The 15,778-nt window shown below is 37.1% G+C and overlaps 1 protein-coding gene across 3 annotated transcripts in view; it reads left to right on the plus strand.

Annotated features, from left to right (window-relative positions):
- Osi24 (Protein) overlaps nt 1-15,778 on the plus strand; it is a 184,395-nt gene that overhangs the window by 119,578 nt on the left and 49,039 nt on the right. For 2 of the 3 annotated variants that reach the window (XM_083141314.1, XM_083141315.1), the window contains exon 1: nt 4,221-5,235. In XM_083141314.1, coding sequence (XP_082997440.1) covers nt 4,698-5,235 — 538 coding nt within the window. In that variant the 5' untranslated portion in view covers nt 4,221-4,697. Of the gene's footprint in view, nt 1-2,246; nt 2,323-4,220; nt 5,236-15,778 lie in introns of those variants that run through there. The other variant, XM_083141316.1, reaches the window with a different exon arrangement.

Below are 15,778 nucleotides of genomic sequence, written 5' to 3' on the forward strand. Positions count from 1 at the left end.
TGACCGCTCGGACTAAAGGCAAGAGTGCTAACCATTGGGATACATCGATAAAATCTGAAGACCGAAAGGTCCACAACTACGAATGGAAAAGAAAGTTCATAGACAAGAAAGAAGAAAGCACCGGAATCTCGTTAGCTTGCACTATACTGTAAATCACATAGGTTTTTGACATTTCTGTGCATAGGTGCAACATCATGAATAGAATAGAATGGATCCTTATTTAAACAGATGTGTTTTGGCCTTATCTGCAATTCTTACAACCAATTCTTGTCACAGATATAATGAATCAAACAGAAAGAAAGGAAAATAATATCATAATTACACAGTAAAGAAATTATTGTTAAAGAAATTACGCAATATTCCTTCATTGAAGTTTTAAAAATTTGAATTAAAGGTAATTAAATGTGCATGTAATTAGTCGTTATCAGTATCGTTTTGCGACTGGTAATCGGCATGCGTTACAAAATGTATTCGTGTATGTGCAATTATGAAGATTAATGTAAGATAATGTTGGTGGTGAACAATAATAAGTTCCTTAGTCTTTTTAACAGCTATAATGGCAAATAATGTTAGTCAATGGGGCAGGTAGTATGTTCCGTTCTATAATCTCTGTAACTTGGTGTATAATCTTCTTTGGGACTTGTATGCTGTCCATATGTGTTTGTTATTTAATCCTTCAACTATTTCATCCTCATCTTTGTGATTAACCAAAAAGTGGCCGTAAAGCGAAGTAAAATGATCTAAATCGATCAATGATTCGATCTAATCACTGTAACAATGAACAACTTGTTTTAAGTGGAGGTTTGTGATCGATATATTACACTGGGGAACAGTGAAATTGCGGCACAGTGTTTGAGAGCTAATTTAGGGCAATTTCATGCTGCTGAATAATGATATAATAATATATTTCCTGAATTGGCTCTAATTTATGAAATAAATGCAACTAAACCAAAATGGCGGAAACATAAGATATACATATAAATGAACTTCCAACAACAATTTAATATTTCTTTTTGTGATTACAATCATTATTATAAAAATAAATATATATAGGCCTATGATCCAAAGAATTAAGAAAATATGTACACAATGAAGTAACAAACTATGTGAAACGTTTTCTATACGATTTCCTGCTGTATTGCTTTTTAGCACAATCCCTCTGTAAGCTCCAACAGTAGTCGGCCATCACGTGGCGATCCCACCGTCCCTGGTACCTTTCTTCTATTATCCTTATATCCTGATGGAACCTTTCTCCCCGTTCTTCACTAAAATCACCAACGTTCTCAGGGAATCTGTCAATGTGGCTATGTAGAAAATGTATCTTCACAGTCATATTAGCTCCCAATTTCTCAAAATTTTTCAACATATTTCCAACTATATCGGGGTACTTTTCTGCGCTGTGATTCCCCAAAAAGTTTTTGACGACGGACACAAAGCTCAGCCAGGCCTCAAATTCGATGTAAGACATGTAAGTTGTAAAATTGGCATCATTTATAAGTGTACGAATTTGTGGTCGTCCGTCAAAGATTCCTGCCTTCAATTTTTCAATCCTTAGTCCTGGAAAAGTGTGGCATATATATTTGAAACAATCACCACTTGTATCTAAGGCCTTGACAAACTGTTTTATTAACCCAAGTTTAATATGCAGTGGCGGAAGGATGATTTTGTCCCTATCTATCAGCGGTTCATGAATGATATTAGCTTTTTCCACTAATATTTTCCCTTGGGGGCCAAACTTTTATCGTCCAATGCTTTTCTCTAGCACGACTATCCCACAAACATAGCAAACAGGGATATTTTGTGTACCCACTTTGCTGTCCTAGTAAAAAATTCACCATCTTCAAATCCACACACACACGAGCCACTTATGTTCAGCATATTCAATTTTTTTCTAAAACCATTTTTATGTTTTGGTATTCTTCCTTAAGGTTTGTTGAGTGTCCGATATATTGCCTAGCAATGCTTCATAAGTTACCTAGCAACAATTTACAAATAAATAAATAAGTTTCTTATGGGAATTTCAGCCAATTATAAATTTTGATATTACCGAGAAAAGCGTAGAGTAATTTTACCTCCTACATTTTCCATGGTGTGTTTATTTTTATAACTGGAGTCAATTCAACTGAACCAATCATACAATTGGCAATCACAGCTGTTTTGTGTGCTGAAACTGTTATTAAACTTTATGCCGCAAAATAAAATCTTTTTTTTGTTCCCCAGTGTTATTTAAATTGACTTTCTTTCAGATCTCATGTTCGACCAGAACACAGCTTATTGGATAAGTATTTTGGAGACCCATTGTTAAGAATTCTATGCAGCAAGGTGAGTGTTAACTATTTTATTCTATTGCTGAAATTTAATAAAGACATTTTTTTTCTAATATGGAGATATACTATGTTCTTTTCGGTTTAGGTTAAAAATGAAAGGTATACAAAAGTTCTGGATTTTTTAGGGCTGAGTCGATACCGCTGCCGATATATCGGTGGTATCGATATCGGATAGTATTGGTTGAAATTTATACTTTTCGGGTGTTTAGGTCTTTCACGAGGTTCGCAAAAATTCTGCGTGACACATTCGCGGAGTTTGACTTTTCGTGTTAAGTCCACTTACTGCACAGGAGGCTAATCGGGAATAGACCTACAGTTTAAAGTGGGATCCGAACCACTGTGTACCTCCACCGGGTACCCATTTATTACAAGGGTTACCATTAAGTCACCAATTCGGCGCTACACTTTCACGGAGTCTAATTATGCTGAAAATTATGCGAAATTCGAAGTTTATTTTTAGTTAGCACCAATTTTTGTGAAAAACTGGGTTTTCTTATTACATAACGTGTATTTTAATATTCTGTTGTAATTCTCGTGTGTTTTAAAGCAATTGGTAATTGGGAGTATAATACTTTCAAAATAATATTACTGAACAAAATATTAAAACGTATGTATACTTACGAACTGTAATTTGAACAACTTTTGATTAGTTTTCAAGCATTGGTATCGGTATCGGTGGGAATCGGTACGAGTATTGTTAGGGTACCTCTTTCTAAGGGGTATCGGCTAAGCTAGGGCCAGGGGCGCCCTTAGTGTTTCAAGATTTTTCCGCTGAGCCAAAGTCAGAATGTAGGCTTATCTAACATTTGCAACGCTCAGTTAGTGTGGTTAGGTATGTTTGATACAATCATATCATTTCAGTGAAAATGTTGGAACGTTTCGCGGCGCCCCTGTAAGCCAGTCAAGGCGCCCCAGGGCGCCGCGGCCCACTCTTTGGGAACCACTGGGCTAAGCTCAAATTTTTTAAAGGCCTCCTGGATGGCGGAGTGGTAACGTCCTCGCCTTTGAATCAAGAGGCTTCCGATTCGATACCCGGTGTAGGATCCCACTTAAAACTATAAGGCAGTATTTCCCCTCGCTGTCTCATTGTCACCATGTTAAACCATAGGAATATATCCCCAGCGAATCCCAAAGCTTGACCAAAACATTCCCCAAGTAAAGATTTTCCACTGACTACAAATCCAGTCCCGATTATCCTTTCTGAGGTATATCGTTTAGGCCCTACGAAAAAGATTACTGTATGCTGGAGCGCCAAAAACTAATGTGGGTAGGGCAAGTGCTTCCAAGAATTCATTATTATTATTATTTATGACACATGTAGTCTCCTGGCACCTTACGGCAGATTTAAATTAACATAGTTAAAGATTCCGAAGCATTTATGCCAGCAGTTCTATATTTCCAGAGTACTTGCTCCTACTTGGCTACCAGTCAAGGTTGTCGGACGCAACGGGCTGCTCTTTTTTCTCTCGTTTTGGCCAGAAACTTAAATAACGGAACCGAAGACCTACATCGAAATGAAGGTTTAGTGAATGCCCAGGACAATAAGTACAGAGAGAAAGATCAGTCAATAAAAACGCAAGGCTCTCGAGGAGGTTCTGCTGGGGTTGGGTGGGGGAGAAGGGAAGCTGGCCAATCCTGAGTAGCTGGCAGACAGTTCAGTCGGTAATCCGGGACACCTGTTACCATACATGCAGGTGTGTTAGACGATCGGTGGTTTGTATAGCTGCAGTGCGAATGGGCTGTTTATCGTGGACAAACACTGGGTTTTGCCGAAGCATTGCGTCTGCTTTGGTGAGTTTTTTCCCCCCTGTTTCTCCCCCTCCCACTGACACAATTCCGCCGGCACCACGTTGCGTCAGGACGAGAATCTCGCTTCAAGTTCAAGGCCAAGAGCGAACTGGCATCGACAATGCATCAGCTGGGGGAATCTTAGAGGAGCGCCGACCGACCTGCTGTCCGAGTTTTGAGTGTGTGGCTGTACCGTTGCAGGAAGCGTCATATAGACCATATCCTTTCCTTGTGCGTCATTATCATCTCTTGGGTGTATTTCGATAGTGGACCCATCAAGCGGAACTTCCACCCAAGACGTCCCCTGCCATCAAAGACTCCAACTTCATAATTTCATGAGCGAAATAACATTTTGGAGTATCTTTGCCCGCAAGAGTCACTGTAAAATGTTTAGGGTCCAGTTCTTTTGTAGTGTGTGACCACAGCAGGACCTCATGCTACCCTCACCAATGTCGGAACACCATGTTAGCTTCTTATGCCCGCGAGCACCAGTGACCCAACTTTAGATACACAAAGTCAGCCGCAAGAACAGGTTTGCCCGGCTCGGGATATCGAACACTAAGACGCCGTCCACACGGAAACATGGAGAAGACGCGAACACTTGAAGTGTACCTGCTAGTACTATCCCTTTGTGCCAATGCATTATGTTACAGCACCGGAAATCCTACACCGGAAACGGAAGTTCGAAGTTCGGCGACTTCAACGGTGAACCTATCCCCAAACAGTGATTTTAGTGTCAATAATAGTGTAGACAATAGTGTTAACCATCATCCCCATAGAGATTACTTGGTGTTAAAGTTATACCGCAAGTGTATTGAGAATGATACAGTGGCTTGTCTCAAGTATAAAGTTCTTGTGTACGTATTGCAATTGCTAAACAAGGATAACTACGAAGTTTTCGATGGTGTCCGAGTAGTGAAAACCAGTGTTGCCAGATCGTTGGATAATGGTTATGAAACTACCGATGTGATTACCACGGAGGAAAATGTGCCATTGTATTTGTTTCAGAGAGTGAAAAATTACATTGCTTCTCATACAGTGATATTCGAAGTCCCCAGGTTTGTTAGGAATTTATTTCAATCCTCTGGGGATGCAAGATATTTTATCAAGGCTCCAAAAGGTATGTACCCACATTTTCTTAATTAAAATGTAATTTTCTCATTGTATCATGCTATTTAAGAGCATTCGTTCAGAACAAAACACTCACTGCCTTTCATTATAACTTCGGCTTCAATTACATTTATAACTTGTAATTTTTCATTTCAAAACCTTTTATTGACCATAACAAAGTATTATTTATATATTTGATTTTTTAATTTGTTCATTTCTCAACATCAAGCAATAATAAAAAAACGAAACAAAATCAATCAATGAATAATGCTCATGCATGTGATTCAGCATTTATATTTTGGAAGAAAAATTTAACACATAATAGCGCCTTATATATTTAGGTTTCAATAGCAAAACATGTATATCTTTCAACTAACTCAGTTTCATGTCCTATTCAATTGTTGTTCGTGCACACATCATTAAGAAATATACATATTAATTTAAAGTAAGTCTCTTTTTCTAAACTATATTCTTAGCTTGTGACTCAACATTTTCATTTCTAACCTAACAGTAGTTTTAACTATCAACATTTTACAAAAGCACAATTACAAAAACGGTGCGAGACAAATGGTATAATGTGCGAGTTACAACACTGAATGTAATGTATAGTGAACTCCATCTCTGTTTCTCTCTGTGTGTGTGTGTGTATATGTGTGTGTGTGTGTGTGTAGTAACCATGGTAGTATCCCAAGGGGGACATGAGGGGAATTTACTCCGTTGTTATCTGCGTCCCCACCTGGTTGCTAATTTTTGTTACATGGGGGAATTCATATATATAATTTATGTAACACTCCGATATTTGAAGATAATTATTTACTTAAATTTTTCCCACTGGAACTATTTCAAATGCACACTAGTAATAACTATATATATATATATATCAGTAGTGTATAGTTTAGGACAAGTAACACCAGGGGTCCCGGCTTAGAATCCCTGGATGTTATTTGAGAGTGTTCTTTCATCAATTTCATCACATCATCACTCATTCTCATCGTCGCGATTAGCCAAAATTAGCAAAAAACAGACGCTAAATGACCAAAAAGAAATCTAGGTTACCTGCGAAACCCGAAGCATACAGACTAATATAGCAAAATGATTTTTAAAAAATGCAAAAATTGTTAATTTCAATAAGATGATTTTTCATATTGCATCCTTATTTACTCATTCTATTAAACATATATTTTATTTCTTCGTTTGAGCAAGGGTCAATATATTTTTGTTATGTTGTCATTCCAATTTCAAATTTTAATTCCAAAACGTGAACGAGGTAGAGTCAGTCCCCCTTTGGAACTTTTCTTTTCATTTCAAACACCACAGTATGGTGATAGAGCCCACCCTTATGTTTAATCCAGCATACGCCATATGAGGGGAATTTCCCCCAATATTTTCTGAATCCCCTTCGGGTTCCTAATATTTGGCAGAGGGAAATCCACATTTATAGTACACACCTGAAGTTTATGCACAGTGGCGTCAACTTATATGGGCCCACGGGGCTCGAGATCATCCAACAATTTGTCGTGTCATTATTATTATTATTTGCTTTGTAATTCTTGGTGGATTGCTTTCATTAATATCATTCATGATATTTTTGCGAACTTATAACTGAAGTGTTTGAGCCCACCCAACATTTTTCAAAAGTTGGTGCCCCTGGATAGGCTAATCGGGACTGGAGCTACTGTTTAAAGTGGTGTCCGAACCTCCATGTGCCTCCTCTGATGTAAATTACTTTTGTCACTGTGATACAATCTTAGGAGTAGGAATATGCTGCCATCAAGTAAATAGGATAAAAACAATGACTTTAGTAGTGATGGCCAGCAATAGCACGTTCAATTTAAAACAACCTCACCAATAAATCAAGATAAAAAGAGCTGTTTTCTTCAACAAGAATCCTTATCCATTGTGCAATACACATTTTAAACAGGCACCTCTTTTTTTTGAGAACCCTCCTTCCTCTCTATCGCGTGTTTGATATTATTTGTTATTATTGACACCCCTCCCCCCCGCACTCCTATACTGTTCACATTCTTCATTCTATTCGTTTGTCGCGTGATTTTCTTTTGTCCCAGATAAGGGCCTCCCCAATGGCGCAGTGTTAGCGTCTTCGCTTTGTAATTAAGGGAAGGCACATAGTGGTTCGGATCCCACTTTAAACTGTAGGTCCAGTCCCAATTAGCGTTACTGTGCATAAAGTTGACTTAAAACACCAAATCAATCAACCAATCTTGTCCCGGATAACATTTTTGTACACTGTACTAGGGCTCCTTCAAAGCAAGTGTGTATTTCTTGACCTATGAGTACAGAAACATTTTTAGCAGAATGTCATTAAATTTAGAATCTTCCTTAGTTTATCGACCATTAATTTTATATCTCTGTTGTGTGTGTGATAAAGAGTATGTGACTGTGTGTGTGACTTATAAAACCTTTTTCGAGCAGGCCTCATCTTCAGGTAGATATCAGCTCGGCACCTATCGACCTATTGGGTGAGAATGAGTCAAGGCAAGGACTTTAAATACCTTTTCCTGCTCCCCCCCCCAAATAGGCAATAGTTAGGCTGGAGAGTTCCTGAGAACTAACCGACTCTAACCGTGATAGAGCAGATGATTGTGTGTGAATGAAAGCGAGGAGAATATATACCCGGCCAGGGTATATACTTCCCTATTGTGTGTGTGTGTGTCTATTAAATTTATAGAATCATCATTCATCCCGAACGTAACAATAAGCTAAAATGTTGCGGGTAAGCGACGTTCAACAAGAAAAATTCGCAATTAGGGTTGTCCAAAAAGATTTTAATCGTCATGCATTGTACGTACCCACACCGGCAATAATTATGAGACACCTAGATCCTGAAATGCTCGCTTTCCTGCAAAGTGTTATGTGTGTTGCCTACCTCTAAGGCGAGAAGTGTATTTTAAAAGCAAATTTTCAAAGGCATCTTGGGGTGTAAGGGGTGAACTTCCATGTAGTACACCCAAATGTCAACCTCACTTCCACGTTAGTCCACCCTGGACTGAGGACTAACGAGGCTCTGGCGACTGGCCTCATGGCCAGTATAATTTTGTTTGTGATGTACTTTGTTTTGTCCTTATTTGTGCTGAGTGCCCGTTTACAGCCTCAGCTTTTAACAGAAGTCAGAACATTTTAAGATTTTTAATTATGCAACGTTAGAGTTGTTATTTGTAATGATAAGGGGCTGGTCCCCGTATTATGTGACGGGAGCAAAATAGCCTAAGTGCTGACGCTCCCACAATTTTAAAATCAAATTCAAAATTCAAATTCAAAGGCATCTTCAAACCAACGTCGTAGGGTTAGTCAAGCATAACGGAGTATTTTAGGATCTAGGTGTCCCATTTTTATTGCCGGGTGGCTGTCAGGGTGCGAAATTCTGGGGCACGGGGGGATTTTCCCCCACCAACTTTCTTTGCGTAACAAATCCCCCCACCAAACATTTCCGGGGGGGAGTTTTTGTTATAACAAACAAAAGATAAGCAATTACTTTTAATTTCAAATATACTTTACTAAGAATAATATCGAAAACACACACAAATTAGTATTGAATGCATTCTCTCTCAAAAGATCATTAACAAATCTGCATCAATACGAAAATAAAATTAAAACAAGAATGCAATGTAATTGATTTATATTAATATAAAGCACAAACTAAATGAAAACTTACACATAATAAAAGCACTTTAACTATTTCATAATTTATTAAAATCTTTAACCAGTTACTAAAGGAATCAGTTAGCTTCTTTGCAATATCTGATATGTATAAAAGTAACAAATTAATTTCCTTTATGTAATTAATAATAATATATTTTTAATTGAGTAATTCTTTTTACTTTTAATAACATTACAAATATCTATATAGTATAATTTGCACATATGTTTGTGGAGGAGGAGGGGGGGTTGAAGATTAAGAACTTTCTCTCCACCCCCACCAGTTTTCAATGATTTCGCACCCTGGTGGCTGTACATAGCATATTCGTTTGTAACAAATGTCTTGCAGTATTTTTTTCAAGTATAAGGGCTCATTTTGATTTTTCACATTGAAACATTTGAGATATATTCCACTTGTCACGGAATCAGTTTGGGACTGTCAGCAAATCCTAATGATTGATAGTTCCTAGGCATGTAAAAGTATAAGAAACAGCTCATGCACATTGTGGTGTACAGTTATCTATGTACACCAAGGAAACATGACATGTTGAAGTGCAAGGCAGCATTCATTAAACAAACACATTGATAATGATAATGTCACGGAACCATCTTCGAGTCAACCATTGTATGATGACATGTACGAACAGTAACCTGTGAGATACATAAAAAAAGGTAAAGTGTTCCCCTGTGCTTAGCACCACGCCATGAAGAAGAAACAAATATTGAATTGCTTTATTTTACTTCGCTTTTTGTGCCACTTTGGCTAATTTGCGAAGATGGGGATGAGTAATGACATTGATGAATGGACACTCACAAACATCCATCCCCTGGCCAGGATTCGATCCCGCGACCCCTAGCGTCGTAGCGCGATGTGCTAACCACTCCGGCACGGCGTAAAGAAGAAACAAATATATATCAAGTACATATTGCAAGGAACACAGTTCAAGAGTTCTAAAACAATATCTTGAAATATGTCATGTCACGGATTCAGAATTTGTCCATCATCACTAATGCACATATAAAACAAGTAAAGTGTTCGAAAATAACCTTAACTCAAATAAAAAATGAGTGATACATACATGTCATCATCTGATAGGCATGATTACCAATGCTATCCATTATATACAGCCAACCTCCTTGGCAGAGTGGTCAGCATGGCACGCTACGACGCCAGGGATCCCGGGTTCGAAACCCGTCCTGGGTACGGGTGTTCTTTGTGAATGTCCCTTCATCAATTTCATCATATCATCACTCATCCTCATCTTCGCGATTTGCCAAAAGTGGCAGATAAGCGAAATGAAATAAATCAAAGTATCTCACTTTAAATTGATTGATTGATTGTGTTGGTGTTTTAAGTCCACTTTATGCACAGTAAGGCTAATCGGAACTGGACCTACAGTTTGCTGTTGGATCCGAACCACTATGTGCCTCTACCGGGTATCGAACCCTGACCTTTTTTATTTTATATTTATGTCTATTCCCAGTAGACTTTCAGTTCATACAGTAGACTCAAAAAACAAACTCTTAAATTGAATGAAGTAACTGTAAAATTCACTTACAGTTCCTTTTTAAAGCAGAGGCAAACATAACTGAGTTACTCTTTCGAAGTTACAGTCATCGTTACATTTCAAAAAGCAACAAACTTACGTTTATATTTACTTTATTATTCATTATCTATAACTCATAGAATGTGACCATTTAAAATTAACCCTAATTTTATTGAAATTTTGTAGTAAAAATATAGGAAGAAGAGAAAATTAAAATTAAGCCCTTGTACCTGAAAAAATGCATGACACAAAACATTTATGTAAAAAAAGATTCTCTCAGGCTGGTCGATAGCCCGAGAGAATATTTTCATCATTGGTCGCCAGGAAACCTTCAAGACTCACTATAAAACATTTACTTGCAACAAATGTATTTTGGATCGATTAATTTTAGATATTTTAGAGCAAAACTATAATTGTTGGAATGTACATAAAAGTAATTGTGAAAGAAATTTATCATTTTTATCACTCGTTACCTGATAAAAAGCAAACGAGTTAGAGGTTCAGTTGCAGTAACTGACTTCAGAAAGTAACTAGATACAGCTGCTCGAAAAACGTAGTCTGTTACTTCCAAACTTTGATACAGACAGTGATATATGTGTATGTGTGTGTGTGTATACTGTATATCAGAGGCATCTCGTGAACGCATGCGGTGCATGCTGCGCATGCGTCAATTGTGGGATAAAGGACAGCCTGTTCTGCGACGACATTCATGAGCATTTCTACATTGTAATTTCTTTATATAGGAGAAGTATTTATTTTACACGAGAGCGCTCAACTAATCTTATATTACATTTCTTGGATCTGAAGTGACGCATGCATCAATTGTGGGAAAATAATTATTACTTTCTTCCAGTTCAGATCCAATAAATGTAATATAAGCTTAGTCCAGCGCTCTCGTGTAAAATAAATACTTCTCCTATATGAAGAAATTACAATGTAGAAATGCTCATGAATGTCGTCGCAGAGCAAGCTGTCCTTTTCCCCACAATTGACGAGACGCCTCTGCTGTATATACGTGTGTGTTTGTGTGTATGTGTTTGTATGTGTATATATATATATATATATATATATATATATGTTTGTGTGTGTGTGTGTAGAGAGAGAGAGAGAGAGAGAGATACGGAGATGGAGAAGGGAGCAAACATACTACTTAAAACTGATAATTACCTTATGAGTTTTTAACTTTAATATGAAATTTCTTCGAAAATGTTCCTATGTTATGTTCCGCACAGAGTAAGGTATCATATTCAATAACTACTAACGGGTATCTAGTATACTGGTTATAATTTTCTTCCTAGCATATGTTTATTTTACAATCTTGTAACATTTTATCCACGTTACACCATGCCAGTTTTCTTGTTCTTCTCTTTACTTTTGTCATATTTTATAATATTTCATTTTCGAAGGTATACGTTTACGATATGTAACGATTCTGTGGAAAATAGACAAACATTTTGAATTAGTTGTAAATCTTTCTATTTTGCAAAATGTTTCATTGACATATCTTCAATGATGTATCCTTTGAAGTACTTTCTATAATTTTATTACTTTTTAAATTTAACTTGGATTAAGTATTTAAGTTCATCTACTGATATAAGTATTCAAACTCTTAAGTACAATATTTTAAAATGTTATTTATCTGTAGTAAAAGCAAAAATAGGTTCGAATTCTTGTTACACTATTAAATGATTACAAATTACAACTCTTGAACAAGAGACAGTATAACATTTTAAAATGTTATTTATCTGTTGTTAAAAAAAGATTAGTTTCGAATTCTTATTACACTATTAAATGGTTACAAATTACAACTGTTGAACAAGAGGCCACTACGAAATTTAACGCTTTCTGTTACGTAGGCTGTAGTATTACGATTTCAACTAACTTGGATTAGAATGAAAGACACTGTTCCAAGCTCGATATATTTTTTTTCATGAAGGGGTTTACTACGAGGTGGCAACCCTGCTTCAGGTTGTTGACATACTTCGTGCAAGATCTTCAGAGTTCTGGGTACGCATACTTAATTGTATTGCGTAAGACCATGCTCAAACAGGATTTTTTCTGAAGGTCAATGGCATGCACGTCTGTGGAGACATGTGGGATTCGATACGGTATGACCTCGAAAGATGATTTCGTATTACACAACTTCCCTGTAGACTACGTTTTTAGGGCTAAGGTAACGAAACTCACTGATATTGTAGGGCATTACTTGATTTACGATTTGGTACTAAAAATGTTAAAATGGAGTGGTTAGTATGAAAAGGTCGGAGGGTCAAAGTGACCCGATTAAAGTTTTAAAAATTACAGGGTGGTCCAAAAGTGCGGAACGGGCCGAATGAAACCGAAATGCATGCGGTTATTGAAATGTTATATGTGTACATGGGGGAAAACCTACCGAACCGATTTGAAATATGCTTGCCATCTTGAAAGCCGCCATCTTGGATGGAGATCACATTTTTCAAATGGGAACCTAGGCATATGACACATGAAATTACACTACATGCAAAAATGAATGCTAACATCGTGTTTGTGAGCTTTTTACAGTGTAATTTCATGTGTCACATGCCTAGGTTTCATTTAAAAAAAATTGGTCGCGATCCAAGATGGCGACCATATTTCAAAAGCTGTTCGGTAGGTTTTCCCCCATGCCAAAAGTACATGTACACACATAACATTTCAATAACCGCATGCATTTCGGTTTTATTCGGCCCGTTCCGCACTTTTGGACCACCCTGTAGAATTTAGACATATTACATTATAGCAAAATTGTTCGACGTGTTTCACGAGAAAACTATTTTTCATACGTTACCAGCACTGCAGATTATGTTTATATTTACAGAACTTTTCTATGCTACACTTTTCTCGGCTGAACTTTTGACTGACTCAAGCGAAACCGTTTTCCTCTCCTTTCGAAAGCCTCCATGATATTCCATAGTCTGAAAAATTACATCTGCTTAGAATTTCTTCTAGAAGATGTGGTTTACTTTGCTGATGTCTATTTATTCGCAATAGTTAATATGTTTACGTAGGCACGGAACTATTGCGAATATGTAGAAAACAGCGAAGGCAAAGCACATGTGAATGCTCTAGATGTAATTCTTCATATTTTGGAATATAATTGTGTTTTCTCTAAAGGGGAAGACATTTTGAAAATGGTTTCGCTGACGTCAGCCAAAGAAACTCAAAGGAACATCACTTGGGATACAATTCGGTTACAGATGCCTCAAGCTTAGAAGGTGTGAGTTCGGAATGCCACCAATGATCTATCGACGCAAAATGGCGTAAAACTTTCAAGATTAATTCTTTGTATATGTTAATTCAATATTGTAATTAAGCACAATCTATCCGAAAGTATAGGTGTGTTTCACCTACATCACAAACTGTTGCATTGTGGCTTCGAGCAGCCATGATTGTGGCCAGTTCTTGTAAGAATACGGAATGCAAGCGGGCGAGCAGGAGAAACTAACACAGGCATTCGTGATTAAAAACGAACGTGCAGTTGGTGCAGATGTAACGAACGCGACGTGGTGGATATTCACTTGCAAACGACAAATAAAATTCGCCGCAGGAATGGTTAAAGTAACTAATTTTCCGGCTTACACTAATTTTTTTTTTCACGGTTTGGTCATATTCTCGCAAAAATTACTATGCTTTAACTTACCAACAGGAGGTAAGGTGTTTGTAATTGAACTTTTTACCTTGAGTTCAAATATGCAGTCAGAATTTTCTATGATTCGCATTTTTCCTGTGATGATACTTTTTGAATGTTTGTGCCGGAACACGATGTACTATAAGAATTCATCTTCCGACAATTTTCAGGATATTTTTCCTTCATGTCTAATCCTAATTTAGAAGCAGATAAACCTACTTCTTCTTGTCAACCTCACCTGTTAACTCAAGAGTTATTCCAAAAATGGGGGCTCAACTTTTGAGTTATTGACTGAATGGCTGCTCTCTGATTTGGTATCGCACCTTAATCGTCATGACGAGTTGTAATTTTGTCAGAAAGAATCCTCTCTTGCAAGACTATTTAGGGTGTGAATGATAGGGCTAATAACGAGCATCAAATAAATTCTTAAAAAATGAAATAGTACGTCTATATATAACCTGGGTAATGATTGGTTTATGAATCATTTTGTGATGATTATACGATAATACGATTATACGTAGAAACATATGACTTGCTTACTTTTCAGCACTCAAATAATATGTTATGTGCCTTCCTCTTTTTGTCCGCAAGAATGTAGTGAAAATTATGTATTTTAATTTTATAGAACTTCGAGCTTAAATCATCCTTTTATAACAATAATTAACACATGTAGAATATGTTTCCCAATATCCTGAATTTCTCTTCACAACATTCTTATATTGTATAAGTGGAGGGCTCCATCTGTTGAGTAGTTCATTCACGACCACGCTACCAAAAGTCGGGCTGAAAGAGGAAACCTTTTCTAAAGACACTCAGATGTCAATCTCACTTCCACGTAGTAAATACACCCTGCAGACTAACGAGGCTCTGGCGTTAGGATTAACATGAATCTCGAAAGCATAGGATTTGTTTCCAAACATGATCATGTAGCTGAAAGGCTCTTTTTTACTTTTTGCGGCCATATTTAATGTTACATTATTAAGTGGATCTTTTTAATTTAATTCTTATTTTCATAGTCGAGTTTTAAACTGCAACTTTCATGAAAATAAGATGCCATGAAACATAAATAACTGTAAACAAGTAACACGGTTCACGAATAATATTTTCGTCACGACCGCCATTTTGATGACGTCATTAGAGACGAACGGGAACTTCAAAACTTTGGGTCTGGGTTGTTTTAGATTCAGGAATGGATGTAGCATCTTCACGCCAAACCGCATGTTCTCCGCCAGAAGTGAGATACTTTACCACTTATTCTTACTTTCCATCCGCACTATTAGCGAAAAGTGCCAGAAAAGCGTAGGAAAATTAGCCAATTCAATCAATCAACTACCAAAAGATCTTTCCTATCACAGATGTATCGTGGCATGAGTTTTTAATCAATTCTTTGTCATCCTTCCGTCGTGTCGATTAGTCGAAAGTAGCAGAGAAGCGACGCGAAATAATATCAAAATATATGCAGGGCGCAGGGCGGTTGCAGGAAGTGCTGATTGATCGTGAAAGGTCCTCGCTTCTGCTTTTGAATCTCTTGCACTGATTAATTTTGTGTGGATTGTAAAAAGGAAGACAAAAAAATTAAGAAATTTGTCCATTCATCTTTGATACCGTTATTGCCAATGGTGCGTGAAAAGTGAAATGTATCCTTTCTGACCTTTAAAACATTTGAAGCGGCATCAGGTGCGATCTGAAAAGACGTCACTATT

This window comes from Lepisma saccharinum, chromosome 19 (assembly GCF_977018435.1).
Source record: "Lepisma saccharinum chromosome 19, izLepSacc3.1, whole genome shotgun sequence".
Classification (NCBI taxonomy): domain Eukaryota; kingdom Metazoa; phylum Arthropoda; class Insecta; order Zygentoma; family Lepismatidae; genus Lepisma; species Lepisma saccharinum.